General features: G+C 39.6%; 1 protein-coding gene across 4 annotated transcripts in view; it reads left to right on the top strand.

Annotated features, from left to right (window-relative positions):
- slc27a6 (solute carrier family 27 member 6) overlaps positions 1–21,895 on the top strand; it is a 297,206-nt gene that overhangs the window by 264,160 nt on the left and 11,151 nt on the right. For all 4 annotated transcript variants that reach the window (XM_077496912.1, XM_077496911.1, XM_077496910.1 and 1 more), the window contains 2 exons: positions 19,652–19,742; positions 19,828–20,026. In XM_077496912.1, the coding sequence (XP_077353038.1) occupies positions 19,652–19,742; positions 19,828–20,026 (290 nt within the window). The remainder of the gene's footprint in view (positions 1–19,651; positions 19,743–19,827; positions 20,027–21,895) is intronic.

Below are 21,895 nucleotides of genomic sequence, written 5' to 3'. Positions count from 1 at the left end.
GTTTCCACCACTCAAAATGTTCACTGGCATCAGACTTATCCAAACATATATATATTTTTATTTATTTTTGATAGCCTCTGTGGACATTAAAAGCAATATCGTGAATGAAGGATATGCATAATAACTCCACGGTACATGCTCCCAAAAAAAATCCCACACTTGACATGTATGCTTATAATCAAGGCCTGAAGGTATCTCTATGACAACATTCAGTTATAAATACAGCGCCACCTAGCCCTTGAGGCTTATATAAAAAAAAATAAAAATACCCCACATACGGTATTTTGTACAAAAAATGTACACTCATTCTAAGTGTGATAACTAAGTCATTTATGAATATTCTTTTAGTTTCCACCACTCAAATTGTTCACTGGCTTCACACCGATCCAAACGTATGTACGTTTCCATTTTGTTTTATTCATTTTTGATTGCCCCTTTGGACAATAAAAGTAACATTGTGCAATGAGTACAACGAGCGATGATGTGTATATACACTTTTACAAAAAAATACCAATCAGGGCAACTCATTGCCTAAAAATAAAAAAGGACGCTGATTTTTGCAGGTCTTAACAATCACCAAAACCCGTTGAGCTTGACACACACACTGGCAAAAAAATATTCTACATGTAAACGTTTATTATGCCATTTTCAAAGAAATTTTGCTTCCAATATGCCAGTACCCCAACGTGCAAGTACCCCAACGTGCAAGGACCCCAACGTGGCCCGGGCTGCGAGGGCCCTTTATAGCTGCTCGCAGCTCTAGTTATTATTATTATTCTTTTTCTCCGTAAACGATCGCGATTTTGGGTACCTAAACATTTACGAAAACTCACCAAACTTTGCACACTCCTCAGGCCCGGCGAAAAATTTGATATTATGAAGTCGTCATAACAACGCGACTCTATAGCGCCCCCTAGCATAGAAAAATAAAAACCAAGCCCGGCATGTTTGAGCTAGAGCAACGAAAATTGGCAGGCACGTGTAGCACCCCGAGACGCACAAAAAAGTCTATTGGGACCATGTAGCTAAAATGTACAGGAAGTGAGCTATGAATTTTTTAATGTCCAATTTTGGCCTATTTTGGCACATTCACTGTGGTCATGCTTTTTCCCCCTTTGCAAACATTTTTCATCCAATTGACTTCAAACTTGGCATTTATCATCTCAAGACCTAAGAGAACAGCTGGGCAAAAAGTCTTGCCTTTTTGAAATACTATATGACGGGGGCGGGGCATCAAATATTGCCTTTAAAATTTCATTTGTCCAGAAAGAGCAAATGCTGAATAACTCCCATGTACAAGCTCCAAAAAATCTCAAACTTCTCAGGCAACGTAATAGTCACGGCCTGAAAACATCTATATGACAAAATTCAGTTATACATATAGCGCCACCTAGTGGTTACAATAAATGTCATACTTTACGTTTTTAGCTACTGTGCTGAGCTCGTTGAAGGGATCCAGTTGAAAATTGGTCAGAAAAGCCTTAAGATGTTGATGATGCCCCACACCGAATATTGTAACTTTTCGCCAAAGGGCGTGGCCGCTACGGTGACGCAAAGTCTGAAGATTTTTCGTGACAATAAAAGCTGCATTAACTTGACCGAGATGATCCTATCTTCTCAAAATTTCACACATTTGATGAGAGTCCAGCTCTAAAGACATCTACTAACTTACATTTCATCTAACTGATAGCGCCACCTAGTGGCAATTTTTTTTCTTACGAATTTTCTTCTACGTTTTTCTCCAAACACGTTAACTGGACCTACCTCATATTTGCTCAGATGAGGGTTTCGGCCTTCATGATGTCACAACACGAAGTTTGTGAGTTTTCGCGAATTGCTGTGGGCGTGGCTAAGCGCTGTTCGCCAAGAAAACAACGCCAGTTTTGAGGGTCTAAACATGCACAGAAACTCCTGAAACTTGGCACACACATCTGGCCTGGTAAAATGAGCAATTTTTTATTGTTGATTGTGCTATTTTTACAAAAATGACTCAATAGCGCCCCCTCGAAATTTTTAACGAAGCAGCCCCGGTTGTACGTTTAAGCAAGAACGACGAATATTTTCAGGTGTATGAGGGAGCCCAAGACCTACAAAAAAGTCTCTTGTACCCATATGCTAAAATGAACAGGAAGTGAGCTACGAATTTTTGAATGTCCCATTTTTGACGATTTTTGCACATTCACAGGGGGCAGACTTTTGCCCACCTCTCCTACACGTTTCATCCGACTGAGTTAAGACTTGGCCTGGACCATGTCAAGACCTGAGCCAACGACAGGGGGAAAAATTTTGACTTTTCGAAATACTATATGATGAGGGCGGGGCATCAAAATTTGTGTTTCGCAATGAAAAAGGATATGCTTGATAACTCCCCGGTACATGCTCCAAAAAATCCCAAACTTGACATGTATGTTTATCGTCAAGGCCTGAAGTTATCTCTATGACAACATTCAGTTATATATGCAGCGCCACCTAGCCTTTGAGGCATGAAAAAAAAATACCCCACATACGGTATTTTGTACAAAAAATGTAAACTCATTCTAAGTGTGATAACGAAGTCATTTATGAATATTCTTTTAGTTTCCACCACTCAAAATGTTCACTGGCATCAGACTTATCCAAACATATATATATTTTTATTTCTTTTTGATAGACTCTATGGACATTAAAAGCAATATCGTGAATGAAGGATATGCTTAATAACTCCACGGTACATGCTCCAAAAAAAATCCCACACTTGACATGTATGCTTATAATCAAGGCCTGAAGGTATCTCTATGACAACATTCAGTTATAAATACAGCGCCACCTAGCCGTTGAGGCTTATATAAAAAAAAATAAAAAAATACCCCACATACGGTATTTTGTACAAAAAATGTACACTCATTCTAAGTGTGATAACTAAGTCATTTATGAATATTCTTTTAGTTTCCACCACTCAAATTGTTCACTGGCTTCACACCGATCCAAACGTATGTACGTTTCCATTTTGTTTTATTCATTTTTGATTGCCCCTTTGGACAATAAAAGTAAACATTGTGCAATGAGTACAACGAGCGATGATGTGTATATACACTTTTACAAAAAAATACCAATCAGGGCAACTCATTGCCTAAAAATAAATAAGGACGCTGATTTTTGCAGGTCTTAACAATCACCAAAATCCGTTGAGCTTGACAGACACTGGCAAAAAAAATATTCTACATGTAAACGTTTATTATGCCATTTTCAAATAAATTTTGCTTCCAATATGCCAGTACCCCAACGTGCCAGTACCCCAACGTGCAAGTACCCCAACGTGCAAGGACCCCAACGTGGCCCGGGCTGCGAGGGCCCTTTATAGCTGCTCGCAGCTCTAGTTATTATTATTATTCTTCTTCTTCTTTATTCTCCGCAAACGATCGCGATTTTGGGTACCTAAACATTCACGAAAACTCACCGAACTTTGCACACTCCTCAGGCCCGGCGAAAAATTTGATATTATTAAGTCGTCATAACAATGCGACTCGATAGCGCCCCCTAGCGTAGAAAAATAAAAACCAAGCCCGGCACGTTTGAGCGAGAGCAACACAAATTGGCAGGCACATATAGCACCCCGAGACGCACAAAAAAGTCTATTGGGACCATGTAGCTAAAATGTACAGGAAGTGAGCTATGAATTTTTTAATGTCCAATTTTGGCCTATTTTGGCACATTCACTGTGGTCATGCTTTTTCCCCCTATGCAAACATTTTTCATCCCATTGACTTCAAACTTGGCATTTATCATCTCAAGACCTAAGAGAACAGCTAGGCAAAAAGTCTTGCCTTTTCGAAATACTATATGACGGGGGCGGGGCATCAAATATTGCCTTTAAAATTTAATTTGTCCAGAAAGAGCAAATGCTGAATAACTCCCATGTACAAGCTCCAAAAAATCTCAAACTTCTCAGGCAACGTAATAGTCACGGCCTGAAAACATCTATATGACAAAATTCAGTTATACATATAGCGCCACCTAGTGGTTACAATAAATGTCATACTTTGCGTTTTTAGCTACTGTGCTGAGCTCGTTGAAGGGATCCAGTTGAAAATTGGTCAGAAAAGCCTTAAGATGTTGATGATGCCCCACACCGAATATTGTAACTTTTCGCCAAAGGGCGTGGCCGCTACGGTGACGCAAAGTCTGAAGATTTTTCGTGACAATAAAAGCTGCATTAACTTGACCGAGATGATCCTATCTTCTCAAAATTTCACACATTTGATGAGAGTCCAGCTCTAAAGACATCTACTAACTTACATTTCATCTAACTGATAGCGCCACCTAGTGGCAATTTTTTTTCTTACGAATTTTCTTCTACGTTTTTCTCCAAACACGTTAACTGGACCTACCTCATATTTGCTCAGATGAGGGTTTCGGCCTTCATGATGTCACAACACGAAGTTTGTGAGTTTTCGCGAATTGCTGTGGGCGTAGCTAAGCGCTGTTCGCCAAGAAAACAACGCCAGTTTTGAGGGTCTAAACATGCACAGAAACTCCTGAAACTTGGCACACACATCTGGCCTGGTAAAATGAGCAATATTTTATTGTTGATTGTGCTATTTTTACAAAAATGACTCAATAGCGCCCCCTCGAAATATTTAACGAAGCAGCCCCGGTTGTACGTTTAAGCAAGAACGCCGAATATTTTTAGGTGTATGAGGGAGCCCAAGACCTACAAAAAAGTCTCTTGTACCCATATGTTAAAATGAACAGGAAGTGAGCTACGAATTTTTGAATGTCCCATTTTTGACGATTTTTGCACATTCACAGGGGGCAGACTTTTGCCCACCTCTCCTACACGTTTCATCCGACTGAGTTAAGACTTGGCCTGGACCATGTCAAGACCTGAGCCAACGACAGGGGGAAAAATTTTGACGAATGAAAAAGGATATGCTTGATAACTCCCCGGTACATGCTCCAAAAAATCCCAAACTTGACATGTATGTTTATCGTCAAGGCCTGAAGTTATCTCTATGACAACATTCAGTTATATATGCAGCGCCACCTAGCCCTTGAGGCATGAAAAAAAAATACCCCACATACGGTATTTTGTACAAAAAATGTAAACTCATTCTAAGTGTGATAACGAAGTCATTTATGAATATTCTTTTAGTTTCCACCACTCAAAATGTTCACTGGCATCAGACTTATCCAAACATATATATATTTTTATTTATTTTTGATAGCCTCTATGGACATTAAAAGCAATATCGTGAATGAAGGATATGCTTAATAACTCCACGGTACATGCTCCAAAAAAAATCCCACACTTGACATGTATGCTTATAATCAAGGCCTGAAGGTATCTCTATGACAACATTCAGTTATAAATACAGCGCCACCTAGCCCTTGAGGCTTATATAAAAAAATAAAAAATAAATACCCCACATACGGTATTTTGTACAAAAATTTTTAACTCATTCTAAGTGTGATAACTAAGTCATTTATGAATATTCTTTTAGTTTCCACCACTCAAATTGTTCACTGGCTTCACACCGATCCAAACGTATGTACGTTTCCATTTTGTTTTATTCATTTTTGATTGCCCCTTTGGACAATAAAAGTAACATTGTGCAATGAGTACAACGAGCGATGATGTGTATATACACTTTTACAAAAAAATACCAATCAGGGCAACTCATTGCCTAAAAATAAATAAGGACGCTGATTTTTGCAGGTCTTAAAATCACCAAAATCCGTTGAGCTTGACAGACACTGGCAAAAAAAATATTCTACATGTAAACGTTTATTATGCCATTTTCAAAGAAATTTTGCTTCCAATATGCCAGTACCCCAACGTGCCAGTACCCCAACGTGCAAGTACCCCAACGTGCAAGGACCCCAACGTGGCCCGGGCTGCGAGGGCCCTTTATAGCTGCTCGCAGCTCTAGTTTTATCTTGTTATTCTTTTTATTATTATTATTAGTATTTTTTTTTAATCCTTTCCTCTTTTATATGTTATGTGTGTTTGTTATGTGGACCTGAGTCTGATTAATAAACGTGATGATGATGATATACACATTTTACTCTATCCATATTCGATATGACTTATGACACATCCCTGTCTTATGTTCATCAACTAAAACTTATTTAATAATGATCTTACAATTTGAATAGTATAATTATAATTTGATCTGAAAAGAATTCAAAGATCAGTGTTTGAGCGAGTGTTTTACTACTACTACTACCACTAATAATAATAATAGATTTTATTTATAACCCACTTCCATCCATCCATCTTCTTGACCGCTTATTCCTCACAAGGGTCGCGGGGGGTGCTCGAGCCTATCTCAGCTGGCTTTGGGTAGTAGGCGGGGTACACCCTGGACTGGTTGCCAGCCAATCGCAGTAACCCACTTTACATTTATAAAATAAATCTCAACGTGCACAGTACTGGCAACAATAAAAGCAATGGAAGCTCACAGTAAATAAAACGGTCAATTACAAATCAGAGTAAAAACATAAAAAATAAATAAAAATCAACCAGGAAAAACTTTTTTAAACCTGTGCAGCTAAGGCACTTATATGTGAAGAAAAACCTCACAGTACACCAACAAAAAAAATAATAAAAACTTTGCATACTAAAATAATTATCTTAACTCTGTTTAGTCACAAATATACTTAGTGTGAAATCTGGGCTTATATAGTTTGAACACAAAGCTGCATATTTGCAGGTAACCATGTCTTTGTCAATTGTATGAATGGCAACAGAGGGACACACACAGGTTGGTTTTACCTTCAGTTATTTGCAGTGTTGCCGGTAACGCGTTACTAACGCGTTACTCGAAAAAACTTGCTTTTCAAAGTAACTAGTAGTCTAACGCGTTACTTTATTCTACAAAGTAGTCTGATTAAAGTTACTGTCCAGAGATTCAATGCGTTACTCCACATTTTCATGAAGAAGGCAAAATATCTCACTGTTGTAACAGTCACAAACAACTGCCGCTAACTACGAAGATGAGGCGGAAGACATTGATCACCACACTGAATTCAGCCATGGTCTGGTCGTGAATGGTTTGCACATTCAAAACAAAAGTGATGATACTTTTACTACTAGTTTTATTAACCAACAGGCACACAACGCAACAAAAAATTGTACATTATGGACCATAAAAGTGGTCAAAAAAATAATTTATTTCCATCCTCAACTGGTCCGTGAAGCATTATGGGATGAGGTCGTCTCCGCCCTCTCACCTGGGGGAGTGACGTCAGACAAGTCACATTTTCAGTAGGGGTGGAACAAAAAAACGATTCGACCGAACCATCGTTCGTCAAGGGGAGCTAAATGACCGTATCGGTAGCAGACTTGTTAACCGATACAAAATCCGCCGGGAATCCTTAGATACATTGCTTGTAAAGCTGTGGACCGGATATCGCGTGGCTGTGAATCGGTTGCGAGTGAGGCTTTATGGTTTTCATAACAATAGCAAGAGTTCTGCGCCGTGCTCTACTTTTTTTGTTTACATTTCAGTAGCATCACTATTCAAGCTACTTCCGTGTTTACAGAGAGCTAGCAAAGTAGCGCTCAGAGACGCTTCATTCCCCGGATGTTGTAAACATAATGCAAAGACGTTACGCACCTTTTTTGGGGGGGAGCCTACCGTCAACTCGCGCGCGCACAACGAGTGAGAACATGTAACTGGAGACAGTTAGCAGAAGCCGGTGCCGTACATTTCGGTATTTCCCATGGCTATCGAGTCCTCTCGGTGCACTTGTATGTCCCGGGCCGGCGTTGGTACTGCGCTCGAGCCAAAAAGAATAACTCCCCGTGACGATCCAATGCATGGATTCAAACGACACAGGTATGTCCCACAGCCAACACACCAGCTATGCTAAAAGCACACTGCAAGTATCTCATTTCTCAGTTTGTGGCTCCCTGTCAATGTCTACAACTAGCATGAGCAGCAGATAGGAGAACTGAGACGTGCCCGCGATTACGTCATCAAACTCAAAATGAACGACAACCCAAAAAACAAAATATAAACAGGAGTGATTCTGTGGTCATCATCGTGTCTCAGATTAAAAAAACAAAAAAGATGTCATACATTAACCAAAAATGAATGTGATGGCAAAAGAAAACAAATAATTGTTAAAAACAAAAATTGTTGATTAAAAAGGGAAATGAACTTTTGGAAATATTTTTGCATATATTAAGTGGTTAAAATGTGTTTGATAGATTTATTGTTCCATAAGGTGGCTTCATATTTCTTTTGGCTGGATGGTAGGTTTATTTCATGTCTTAAATTTATGTTTCTGAAATACTTCACAATGTGCACATATTCTGTTTAATTGTGTTGGTGTCTCTCTAAAGGTTAAATATTTATATATATATATATATATATATATATATATATATATATATATATAATATTTAACCTTTATTCTTTATTCTCCGCAAACGTTCGCATTTTTGAGGACCTAAACATTTACGAAAACTCACTGAAATTTGCACACTCTTCGGGCCCGGCGAAAAATTTGATATTCTGATGTTGTCATAACAACGAGACTCTATAGCGCCCCCTAGCATAAAAAAAAAACACAATTCCAACACGTTTGACCGAGAGCTATGAAAATTGGCAGGCACGAGTTAGGAATTTTTGAATGTCCAATTTTGGCCCATTTTTGCACATTCACTGTGGTCATACTTTTCCCCCCTTTGCAAACAGTTTTAATCCGATTGACTTCAAACTTGGCATGTATCATCTCAAGACCTGAGACAACAACTGGGCAAAATATCTTGACTTTTCGGAATACTATATGACGGGGGCATCAAATATTGCCTTTAAAATTTCATTTGTCCAGAAAGACAAAATGCTTAAAAACTCCCATGTACAAGCTCCAAAAAATCGCAAACTTCTCATGCAACTTAATAGTCACGGCCTGAAAACATCTATTTAATAAAATTCAGTTATACATATAGCGCCACCTAGTGGTGACTGGTGACAATAAATGTCATAATTTACATTTTTAGCAACTGTGCCGAGCTCGTTGAAGGGATCCAGTTGAAAATTGGTCAGAAACACCTTAACATGTTGATCATGGCCCACACTGAATATTGTAAATTTCCGCCAAAGGGCGTGGCCTATACAGTGCCGCAAAGTCTGATAAATTTTGTGAGAATAAAAGCTGCTTTAACTTGACCCAGATGGTCCAATCTTCTCAAAATTTCATGAGAGTACAGCCCTTAAGACATCTACGAACTTATATTTCATCGTACTGATAGCGCCACCTATTGGCAATTTTTTTTCTTACGATTTTTCTTCAATGTTTTTCTCCAACCACGTTAACTGGACCTACCTCATATTTGCTCAGATTAGGATTTCGGCCTTCATGATGTCACAACGCGAATTTTGTGAGTTTTGGCGAATCGCTGTGGGCGTGGCTAAGCGCTGTTCGCCAAGAAAACAACGACGATTTTGAGGGTCTAAACATGCACAGAAACTCATGAAACTTGGCACACACGTCTAGCCTGGTAAAATGAGTAATATTTTATCATGTATTGTGCTATTTTTACAAAAATGACTCAATAGCGCCCCCTAGAAATTTTTAACTAAGCAGCCCCGCTTGTACGTATAAGCAAGATCTTTGGAAATTTTTAGGTGTATGAGGGAGCCCAAGACCTACAAAAAAGTCTCTTGGACCAATGTGCTAAAATGAACAGGAAGCGAGCTACGAATTTTTGAATGTCCCATTTTTTACGATTTTAGCACATTTACAGGGAGCATACTTTTGCCCACTTCTGCTACACGTTTCATCCGACTGACTTCAGACTTGACCTGGACCATGTCAAGACCTGAGCCAACGACAGTGGGAAAAATCTTGACTTTTCGGAAGACTATATGATGAGGGCGGAGCATCAAATTTTGTGTTTCGCAATGAAAAAGGATATGCTTAATAACTCCCCGGTACATGCTCCAAAAAATCCCAAACTTGACATGTATGTTTATAGTCAAGACCTGAAGCTATCTCTATGACAACATTCAGTTATATATGCAGCGCCACCTAGCCCTTGAGGCATGAAAAAAAATACCCCACTTACGGTATTTTTACAAAAAATGTAAACTCATTCTAATTGTTATAACTTAGTCATTTATGAATATTCTTTTACTTTCCACCACTCAAAATGTTCACTGGCATCAGACCTAACCAAACATACATATTTTTGTTATTTAGTTTTATTGATTTTTGATCGCCTCTATGGACATTAAAAGCAATATCGTGAATGAAGGATATGCTTAATAACTCCCAGGTACATGCTCCAAAAAATCCCATACTTGAAATGTATATTTATAGTCAAGGCCTGAAGGTATCTCTATGACAAAATTCACTTATAAATACAGTGCCACCTAGTCCTTGAGGCAAAAAAAAAATAAAAAATGCCTCATTTACGGTATTATTACAAAAATTGTAAACTCATTGTAAGTGTGATAACTAAGTCATTTATGAATATTCTTTTACTTTCCACCACTCAATATGTTCACTGGCATCAGACCGATCCAAACATATGTACTTTTTTATTTAGTTTCATTTTTTTTTTTGATCGCCTCTATGGACAATAAAAGCAACATTGTGCAATGAGTACGAGCGATGATGTGTATATGTTCTTTTGCAAAAAATACCAATCAGGGCAACTCATTGCCACAAATAAAAAAAGACGCTGATTTTTGCAGATCTTAACAATCACCAAAACCCATTGAGCTTGACACACATCAAACCTGGGAAAAAAAAATCCACGTAATGGTTTATCATGCCATTTTCAAAGAAATTCTGCTTCAAATGTGCCAGTACCCCAACGTGCAAGTACCCCAACGTGGCCCGGGCTGCGAGGGCCCTTTATAGCTGCTCGCAGCTCTAGTTGTTGTTGTTCTTTTTAACACATTTGTAGATACTGTAAAAATTTGTGGTGTTTTAAGATTAATGTTTACAAGCAACAAATGTCACTATAAGTTTTGAATATTGAAATGAATCGTATCGAATCGAAAATTGTATCTTTCCCAAACTTAATCGAACCGTATCGAACCGTTCTGTTCTGTTCTGTTTTTCAATCGAATCGCAACCTGTGTATCGAGATACATATCGAATCGGCCTCATTTCAGAGATTCCCACCCCTAATTTTCAGCATGCACGAGTCGACTCAAGTGTACACACTGGAATAGCAGAACAAACAATAGAGGAATTAAGGGGATTTTCATTTTCAACCTGGATAGATTTTTATTTTTTGTTTTATAAAAAGTATTTACGTTACAAGAAGTCAAGAGAGACTGCCTATTTTGTTTTTAATTAAAAAACAACACATTTTTTTCATGTTAAAAATGCACTTTCAATAAAGTATTTGGAACTCCGTTTCTACCGCATTATTTTTATGTTGAGATGGTGTTATCGGCAGCTGCTGAAAGTAACTAAAAAAGTAACTTTTAATCTAACTGAGTTACTTTTAAAATCAAGTAATCAGTAACGCAATTTAGTTACTTTTAAAACCAAGTAATCAGTAAAGTAACTAAGTTACTTTTTCAAGGTAACTGTGGCAACACTGGTTATTTGTTATGCCTGCCACTATATTCCACTGGCATAAATTGTATAATAATTTAAATGATAAGACAATAATAATAATAGTAATAAGAATAAATTAATTAATATATGCCACTGTCATAAATTGAATAATAATGTAAATGTTAATAATAATAATAATCATCATCATCATCATAATAATATTAATTAATTAATTAATTAATTAATTAATTAATTAATTAATTATCTGGGAATAATATATACACTTTATTAACTCCATGACATATTAGATTTTTTTTTTTTTTTCACTGCATACCGAACTGAAAAATTTTGGGGTATTGTTATTGTTAGAGATAGACCGATATGCTTTTTTCAGGGCCGATACCGATTCCGATTATCGGTAGTCAAGGAGGCAGATAACCGATATTTGAAGCCGATATTCATTTGCAGTAAAAGTTAAAATGTTGGCACCAAATTTTTGAATAATGCAAACCCTAACCCTTCTTTACAATGGATTCTCACTCTGCACTTTTCATTTTACATCCTTCTATCTGCAATAAGACGTTGGTGGCGGGGGGAGTTAAATGTGGGGGCCAATGTGACATTACCTTTTATAGCATTTGGGATACTTGTAGTTTTATTCTATAAATGTTATATTTTTATATTTTGAAGTAATAGGAGGAACCCTGTCATTCAAAATGTGCATCAGCTGTGGCATTACTTATTACTACAGCAAAAAAAAAATAAAAAAAATTCCATGAGAAAAACTATTCATCCCTGAACACCATACAGTTCTTGTAGACCTTATTATAATTATTGTTATTGTTACCATATAGACAGTTTTGATAAGCTGAGGATCTTAAATCGAGAACAGCAATATCATGCTACTCCTCTCTACAAGAGAACTGTCAAAAGACACTTCATCATGTAGTTTACTGCCACTTAGGATGCCCCAATCAACGCAGAAAAAGGTAGAGTAAAATAACGTGGTTATAATAATAGTAAGAATAACTTGGTTAAACAGACATTGTTGCGGTGGACCGCTGCCACTTTCTGCTGTTTAATGTGTTTTACACTTATAGACACGTGTGTGTATATGGGCCCACTATTCTCTCACTACTGTACTGTACTGTATCACTTAATGGCACAGATGTACTTGTCTAAATAATAACTGGGCTGCAACATTGCTAATTCACATTAACAAGCACTGTCTTAGCTGTCCACATGAATAGTTACTAACACACGAGAAAGTTATACAACACACCAAACATGAGCTCATTATTCAAAGTATGAGGCACGTAACGAAATTACATCACTGAACATTAATTGCAGCCGACTACGGCCGTAGATGTTACATATTAGTGGCATCCATTGAGAGCATAATGTCCCAACTCACAGCAGACATGACGTGAAAAGAGAGACAAAACAAGCAAATAAGCACACTATACTTTAGTGCACTTCTCTACTAATGCCAAACATACGGAAGAGAACACGTTCGTGTAGTTAAACGGTGTTTGAGACACTTAATTAGTTACGGAGCGGACTTTAACGAGGTGCACAACGAGCTGTCAATCAAATCGACGTCGAAGCTTAAGGCACACAATGGCAAACCAGTGCGACAAATAAACACAATATAAAGTAACTAAACGCTATTTAGTGTCACTGTGGCATCTCACTGCATAATAACCGCTATGCAACAAGTAGTGGACGTGACCACAGAATGCAATGTGTGCGTCACGAGAGGTAAATATAATGACATTACTCTACTCTTAACATGGAACTAGACAATATAATAATGACAACTGTTAATATTTGGAACCTTTCTAACAAACATTATTTACTTAATTAAGTGAAAATGTGTGTGATTCCCTCCCCGAGTAGTTCAAGTAGCGAATTAGCTACTGGGTGTTAGCCCACATGCTAAGCTGAACACACCACTGTTAGCTAGCGGGGATTCAATGCAAGGCAATGCAGCTCCATTCATATAGTGCATTTAATACACAACATAATTCAATGTGTTTAGCTTATCATGGTGAAACGATCGGCGGAGTCTCTTCTCTTTTAACTTACCTTCGAAGCATGTGTCTGTCGCGTTGTGTCCGTGGGTGCGTGTGTGACCGGCTACTGTGATACAGGCATACACTACTGATTGGTTCTGGCTCTTGCACGGCTAACCAATCAAATGCTGCTATGGGCGTTACATTGCTGGAGTTGGACTCCATAACAGACAGAGACGCTCTGGGCTGCATTCGAAGCGAAAAGACGGAGTTTTAAATGGATCGCTCATATCGGCCGTCAGATTAATAAAACAGACCAATACCGATATGTACCAATATGTCAAATATCGGCCCCGATTATCGGCCCGACCGATTATCGGTCTATCTCTAGTATTGTAAATTTTAATATTAAATATTATTTAATACCACTGTGTAGGTATAAAATGAAAGGGACATATTCAGGACCGACATTAATTAATATAACCAGCACCGTGGTGAGTGAAATGACACAGTCACATGCCCACAAATATCGGTGCTAACCAGTGACGTAAACGACTACCGTTAACTTTGACTTTGACTCAGTTTTGGAGGCTGAATAAATACTGTAACATAAATAGATAATTGTTGTTTTTTTCAAAGGGGTTTCTAATAGCACATATGTGAGTTGAGGATGGCTGTTCTCCTGAAAACAAATCAATATACTCCAGGAGGGTCCAGAACAGAAGTATTTGGAAATTGACAGAATTGGTATGATTTTTCCATTTATACTCCTTCATGCCTCCTCTTCAGTCTGTTTTAGATAAAAGACAAAGGTTCAGACAAAGTTCTCCTTTCAATTAAGGATGTGTATCCAAAATCAGGCATTCACCATTTAGGCATTACAGTATTCATATTTTGACATTCAGGGGTATATTCACTAAGAATGTGCTCCGGTATCCGGTAATAGCGCAAAATATCGCACCACAACTGCACCCGCAGTCTGCGCCCAGTTACCCACCTATTCACTAAGGATATTGCTCTAATCATATACCGGCGCAAACACGCCCACAAAACTGACAGCTTGGAGCAAATTTGCACCTTTTTTTTTTTTAGAGCTCAGAATTGTTCATTTGGTAGTCTTACCGATTCAACGTCTTATCATCATTGCTCTTTTTTGTGTGTGTGTGTGTATGTGTGCGTGCGTATGTGTGCGTGCGTGCGTTTGCGTGCATTTGTGTGCGTGCGTTTGCGTGCGTGCGTGCACGTGCGTGTGCGTGCAAATACGTATAAATTTATACTTATTAATTCACCTAAAACCTTATAAATATCCCATTACCCTTCACCTTAACCAGGTACTTCAGAGTCTTGCCAGAGTCGTGAGGTTCAAATGGTCAGGAGACCAGAGAAAAGGTCAGAAAAAATAAAGAGAAAAGAAAGATAAATCAAAGTGAAATCCAGCACCGACCAAACACTTCCTGCCTTCCCCATGGTTACAAAATCAAAGTCTTACGCCATCCCCGGAAGCCTCTAAATTCCAACAAATTAACGAGATCTCAAGAGACCAGAGGAAAAACTAAAGAGAGGAAGGAGGGAAGGATCGATGTGGCAGAGTGATAACATAGAAGCCAGTACATCCAATCCATCAAAGTGAAATCCAGCACCAACCAAACCCCTCCTGCGTGGTTACAAAACCAGAGTCTTATGCCAACCCCAGAAACCTCAAACTTCCAATAAATTGAGATCTCAAGTGACCAGAGGAAAAACTAAAGAGAGGAAGGAGGGAAGGATAGATAAAGCAAAGTGAGATCCACAGACACCAGCACCCACTGATTCAAGGGGCTGTGGGAGGGAGAGGCAAATTCTGTTTGAGTTTCAGTAGATGCTGGTGCGATGGATCTGGCATGCATAAGGAACACCACCAAAGAAAGAAGCCGTCAACCGCGGTCCAGCAAAGCGAGCACCGTCCCCCCCAATCCCCCCCCCCAGAATCCCCAGGCCGCGGCAGCACCAAGGCCACCCCCACGCCACCTGAGCGGACACCGGTCGGCGAGCCGACCCGGAACACCCCCGCCCCAGCCCCGCCCCACACCCCCAAGCCCAAGGCCGCAGAACGAGGCCCGGCGGGCCCCCACAGCGCCCCACCGGTCCCCAGCCCCCACGCCCCCACGACTCCCCCGCACCCAACCCAAACCCGCCACCCGCCACGGCCCAGGCCCCGCCACCCCCGGCCCCCAAACCCCCGAACACACTTTCACAAAAAATCAGAGTTCCAGTTTTGAACGTACCGTGCGTGGTGTGCGGCCACACTGCACAATCAACACACTCCACACGAGTCGAGTTCATTCAAGAATGTGACGGGAAGTCTCGCAAAACCTCTCGAGATTAAACGTGGCTTCCGAGTTGTCAACATGAGTCAATCCTGGTTTTCAGCCGAAAAAGCGGAATAAAAAAAAAAGGTGTTGTTTAAAGGAGTGTAAATGGGCACTCGCTTGTCCTCCGCTCGGTGCTGGCGGCGCAGGTTGGCGTCCCACCCGGAGACCACGTCCGGAGACCACGTTTATTTGTGGAGAATGTGTGTGTGTGTATTAAAAAAAATATATATACAAATAATTAAAAACATTTTAAAAAGAGTGTAATACCGCGAGCACGGACTTTCTGCTGCGTCATGACTGTTTTGATTTTGGATTCCCCACCGGCTTCCTCGCTGGCTCGCTTTCTGATTGGCTGCACGTTACTGTCAATCTGCTGCGCGGAGCGAAATCGGGCCAAAAAAATCCAACATGTTGGATATGCCCGATTTCAAGTCGGGGTGCTTCCGAGCGCCGATATCGGGAGGCGCTTTGTGTGGTGACAAGACACACGGCAGGATTATCTGTGAAGATTATCGCTTGCGTTTCGGCGCGTCCTTACGATTGTCGGGAGGGGAAATTCGGGGCTAAAATCGGACCAATTCTCCTGCCGTGTGAACCAGGCTTAAGCGTTTATAGCGCCATTAAGCTGTACAGAGCAGAGAGGACGACGACAACGTCATTCATTCATAAAGTACAAGTTATTGGTGCGATCGTTTTTTAAAAATATATTTTCAGAGGTTGGTGTGGGTGCACAGTATGCATCTGGGACGTAAAAATGATCGTAAAATGCCTCCCTGCCATTGCCGATCAGCCCGGGTTATGTTATGTGTCCTAAACCAACCTTGAGAAATGTCCCCTTCCCTCTCTCCTCTCTCTGCATGATCAGCCGTGCATGTTGTGCCGCATATGGCACGCACTGTTGTCATGATCCCGGGATCGAGGTTGCGGCAGGTTAATACATGCCTTCCAAAAACGTTATTTGCATGACGCAAACTCGGTGTGGCTATTTGCGCTGGCGTTAGTGAATTAGACTCTGTATATCAATGAGTCTCATTTCCATTGGGGTGGGCATAATTTGCATCAAATGTATGCAAATTATAGCACGTCCACCTCCCAGTTCTGAGGACTCGGGTTTGAGTCCAGGCTCCGGCCTTCCTGGGTGGAGTTTGCATGTTCTCCCCGTGCCCACGTGGATCTTCTCCGGGTACTCCGGTCTCCTCCCACATTCCAAAGACATGCATGGCAGGTTAACTGGGTGCTCCGAATTGTCCCTAGGTGTGCTTGTGAGTGTGGATGGTTGTTCGTCTCTGTGTGTCTTTGCGATTGGCTGCCAACCAGTCCAGGGTGTACCCGCCTACTGCCCAAAAGCCAGCTGAGATAGGCTCCAGCACCCCCCGCGACCCTTGTGAGGAATAAGCGGTCAAGAAAATGGATGGATGCAAATTACCTTTACATACGCGCAAATAACACCAGCGCACCGTGGCGCATTCTGGTTGGCAGTGCATTTAGTGACGGATTTCCCCATCTGCGCATGTTTAGTGAAGTAGGCACTACCGGATTGCCCCATTTTTACCGGTTAGCGTCGTACAAAGGTGACGCAAACCTTTAGTGAATAGGCCCCTCAGTGTACATATTATGTAGGTATCTTCATTTTCAGGGGCACTGTAGTGATTGGATAGCTGACATAAATAAAAACATAAAATTTCATACTTGAATAAAATTATTGTCTGAAATCTGGAGCCAATGGACAGCTTCTGAGTGTCCTCACAGATGCCTTGCTGGGCCAGGCCTTCACTGTCATCTCATTTGCTTTTGTGAGTCTTCTACTTGTTGATGTTGTTTTGCTGGACTGGCCCACTTGACAACAATTTAGAGTTGTTCTGCAGGTCAACCACACTAAAGTGAGGTTTAAAAACAGGTGCGCAAACTTACACTCTAGAAAGTGAAGTGACACAGAGCAAGGTGGAAGTTGAAAGTGTCCAAGATTCAGCGTGGAACGAGTTGACAAAACCGGCATGGAATGAGATGAAAACACAAGAACGGAACTAGGTGAGATAGCGATAGGGTCAGCAGAAGGACTATAACCTTTAACTTGGTTCCTCTGTTTGGCATTTCAAGGTGGTCCCGGGTAAATGGCCAAACTGGTAACCAAGCAAAAGGTCAGAGAGGAATGAATCATTAAAAGAATACACAGGCATACTTGGCTCAGAATCAGGAGAATGTGATGAAAAAGTAGTAGAACGAGACAAACCTGACTGTGAAATTAATATTTGAATCTGGGTTACTGTCAAGAATGAGATTAGAAAATCCCCTGTAACCTTTAAAATAAGAACCATGAAAATCTATAAAAATGTCAAATGGAAGGGCCAACAGACAAACTATAAGAAGAGAAACAAGAATGAGTGGAGGGCGCCGGCAACAGGGCATACTGACCATTATGTCACATTTGGAGGTTCATTGCAGTGCGTGTGCATAGTCAATGTGGCGTTCTAGGCAAGATTTTATAATGATGATTTACATACGCTTACAAAAATTACATGATTTTTTTAACGTCACCTTTATTTCAATTAATGACATCACACAATGTGAATATTTGGAAAATTTTCTTAATTTCATGACTGTTTCATTACTAACAAATCATGCGAGTGATTTTCTATTGTGACATCTAATTCTGTTATCCATCCATCCATTCCCTGAACCACTTACTCCTCACAAGGGTCGCGGGGGGTGCTGGAGCATATCTCAGCTGGCTATGGGCAGTAGCCGGGGTACACCTTGAACCGGTCACCAGCCAATCGCAGCTAGTTCTATTAGATAAACCGAAATAAGTTTAATGTGTGTGTCAATGTCCATACCTTTTTTGTTTTGTTTTTGTTTTTCTTTTGTTTCTTTGAAAAAAATCAACAAGGGGTGTGTGATTCTCGCTTGAGGTACGGGAATTCCAGGGTTCAGATCCCGGACGAGCCCCAAATGTACAACCAGTTCTGTTGTACTTTTTTCCTCAATAAATAATGTTGTCTTTGTTTTAACTTTTTAGTTTAACGTTAAATATTATAATTTAAATGTTCTTATTGCAGTTTAATATGAAATGTTTGATCTAAAAATTTGATTATTTCAAATTTTTATATTATCTCATTCACTCCCAGCCATTTTCACTGAAGCAACCCCCTTGTTTTACTGGATTTTAACTGATTTCACAAGGCCCACAGAATATTGTTCCATTGTTATAAAAACATGGGACCTACCAAAAGAAAGATTAGAGTCTCTTCTTTCATTAAGAAAAAAAAAATTTCTGTTTTCCTTTTGCAGCAATTAGTATTAGATTATAGCTAAGTTTCATCATTATTCACAAATCTGCTTAGAACTGTGGGGAAACAGCTTATTTTCATCATGGCCCTGGTTGAGCTCTAATACTCTGCTGCCACCTGCTGGCCGTTTTTGTAATTACTACCATTGCTTCACCCATTATCTGTGGTTGAGAGCCGCGGCTCATCAAAGCCTTCTGTATGCTCTAGCATTAAAAAATAAATAAATAAATACAAATAAAAACGTATAAATACATCTTTGGGACACTTAAAACATTTAAAATAAAACGTGTTCATATGTTTTTGGGAGCAAATGAGTTCATTTCAATTTACTGCTCTTTCCTTTTTGACTTAAAAAGTAACCGTTATTAGTAATAATTTCATTATAAATTTCAGTCCACGGCGCCCTGTGCATCTGCCTATAACGGACCCTGTGCATGTGTGTGGTTACTAAATATTGCTGTCTAATGAAATACTATTTTGTTTTGTGTAGCTCCTGCTCAAATATGATCTGGTAAAGTATGACATGATGAAAGACGAACCAATGAAAGATCAGTATGGCTTCTGTCAGCGAGTGAAAAAGGGTAGGAGTTTTGTCAATTTCCATTCATTGAAGTGGCTTTCATGTAAAGTGCTTTACTCCTGACCTGCGCTTTCATTATTTCTCAGGCGAGACGGGGCTTTTACTATCTAAAGTAAGTGCCCTGACCCCTTTCTTTGGCTATGCTGGAAGTAAGCAACTGACTGAAAAGAAGCTGATAAGGAACGTGTTTGTCAAAGGAGATGCGTACGTTAACACAGGTGACCTTATGGCTGAAGATAACGAGGGCTTCATCTCTTTCAAAGACAGAGTAGGAGACACCTTCAGGTACAGTTGTGTATGATTTAATAGTCAAATTCAAGGTTTTGATCAACAGTTATATTAATTTCTGTGATAGTATTTTTTTCAACTAAACCACCACAATGACAACAGTATATTTTTAACCACTCAAATTATTGTAGTGAGTCTGAGTATGTGATATCATAACTAAGAGATGGATTATCTGAGTAGTGACAAGAGAAGAGATAACTGAAAAATGAAATCAATGGGCTTTGATCCACTATTAAGCAAATACTATATTCTTGTTTGGGATGTCGAATATCAAGTATTCAATTAGATTTTATGCTAAAAAACAAAACAAAACAAGAAAAACATAACATACAAGCCACTATCGGTACACAGAAGTAATGTAGCTCCACACTTTCCAGCGGTAAATCAAAACTCTTAAAGTTGACTCCTAAAAAGGAAAAAGGATTGCCATGACTTGGTTTCGATCCAGGGTACCCTGTCACTATACCACTGAGATATCCAATCCAGCCACATGATATGATAGACGTTACAAAGAGGGATGTAACGATAAGGGAAATATCATGATATTGTGATATTAAAACTGCCACAATATCATCGTCGCCATGTTCACAATATTTAAAAGGAACACATCTGTTAAAAAAGTCAGGTTGATTTCCATTTGTGCAGTTCTAGCACCCTCTAGTGGCTAGTTTATTAGTGCAATTTAATTTACATTAGGGATGTTTTGGCCTTCTATGTTTAAAATCTATGCGAATTGTCAGATGAATGGGAACCTACTTTGCTTGTGAAGGGATCAATGCGTTCTTGCCTTAGCAAGTAAGTGCCTCAATATTGTTATTATAGATTGTAGGTGGTTTATATGCAATGCTGTTATGTACAAAAGCACAATATTGTGCTTTTTTTTAGTATGAGCTCTGTTTTTTGTTTTTTTTTACAATATTGTGATCTTTTTTAATATTTTTTTTTACAATATTGTGATCTTTTTTAATATATATATATTTTTTTTTACAATATTGTGATCTTTATTAAATACTGCCAAACGCCCCCCCCCCCCCACCCCCACAATATCATGAGAATTATCGTACTGTGATGTTTGGATATCGTTACATCCCTAGTTACAAATAAATTTAATGAGACATCAGCTCGTCATTGAACAACCTTTACTTTGTTTAAGACCCAAACTTTTAACATGCAGTTTTTGCTGAGAAAATTACTTCCTATGCCCAAAATCCATTTGGTGGGAATGTCAGTTTTTCCTGTATCAAGCGAGGAAAAGGAAAATGACGGCAACTCGTCTCTCTCAAACTGGAGAAGTGTCGGTGCGAAGGCGTTAATCGACAACTCTGTAAAATTCATTCAGGAGTTACACTTCAGGAGTTAAATTTAACCCTGAAAATTTTATTCTCCAATTTCTACTGTACAGATCGACTCAAGTTGGGCCTCATATGGGCCCTAGCTAAAACCTACATGAGCATGGAATGGGTTGGCGAATGGGCCCCATCTGGGCCTCCCAGCTGGGTCCCAGTTAATTCCATGGTGGCCCCATGTGGGCAAGCTCAGATGGGCTCAAGGTGGGCTTTATATGGCCCTAGCTAAAACCCACATGGGCAACCCAGCTTTCTGCCATCTGGGCCCCATGCGGGCTGATTATGGGTTCCTGATTGGACCTTGTTGAGGAGTTGCCTGTGAGGTCTGACAGTTCTGTCTATTACCTTCCCGGTCCCTAGCACCAATGAGTCACCTAGTAACATACTTCTTGGTGTCGGTCACTTCTTTCATGAGATTTTAGAAAAACGCACAGTAGTTTTTTTTTTTTGCCTGCGAAAGCAAGACGCAAGTAAGCCTGTTTTTTTTTTTTTAAAAAGTGATTATGGGGGGAACGGCAAC

Source organism: Festucalex cinctus, chromosome 15 (genome assembly GCF_051991245.1).
Source record: "Festucalex cinctus isolate MCC-2025b chromosome 15, RoL_Fcin_1.0, whole genome shotgun sequence".
Taxonomy (NCBI): domain Eukaryota; kingdom Metazoa; phylum Chordata; class Actinopteri; order Syngnathiformes; family Syngnathidae; genus Festucalex; species Festucalex cinctus.
The sequence above is the reverse complement of the archived record's forward strand: the minus strand, read 5'-3'. Positions and strand labels throughout refer to the sequence as shown.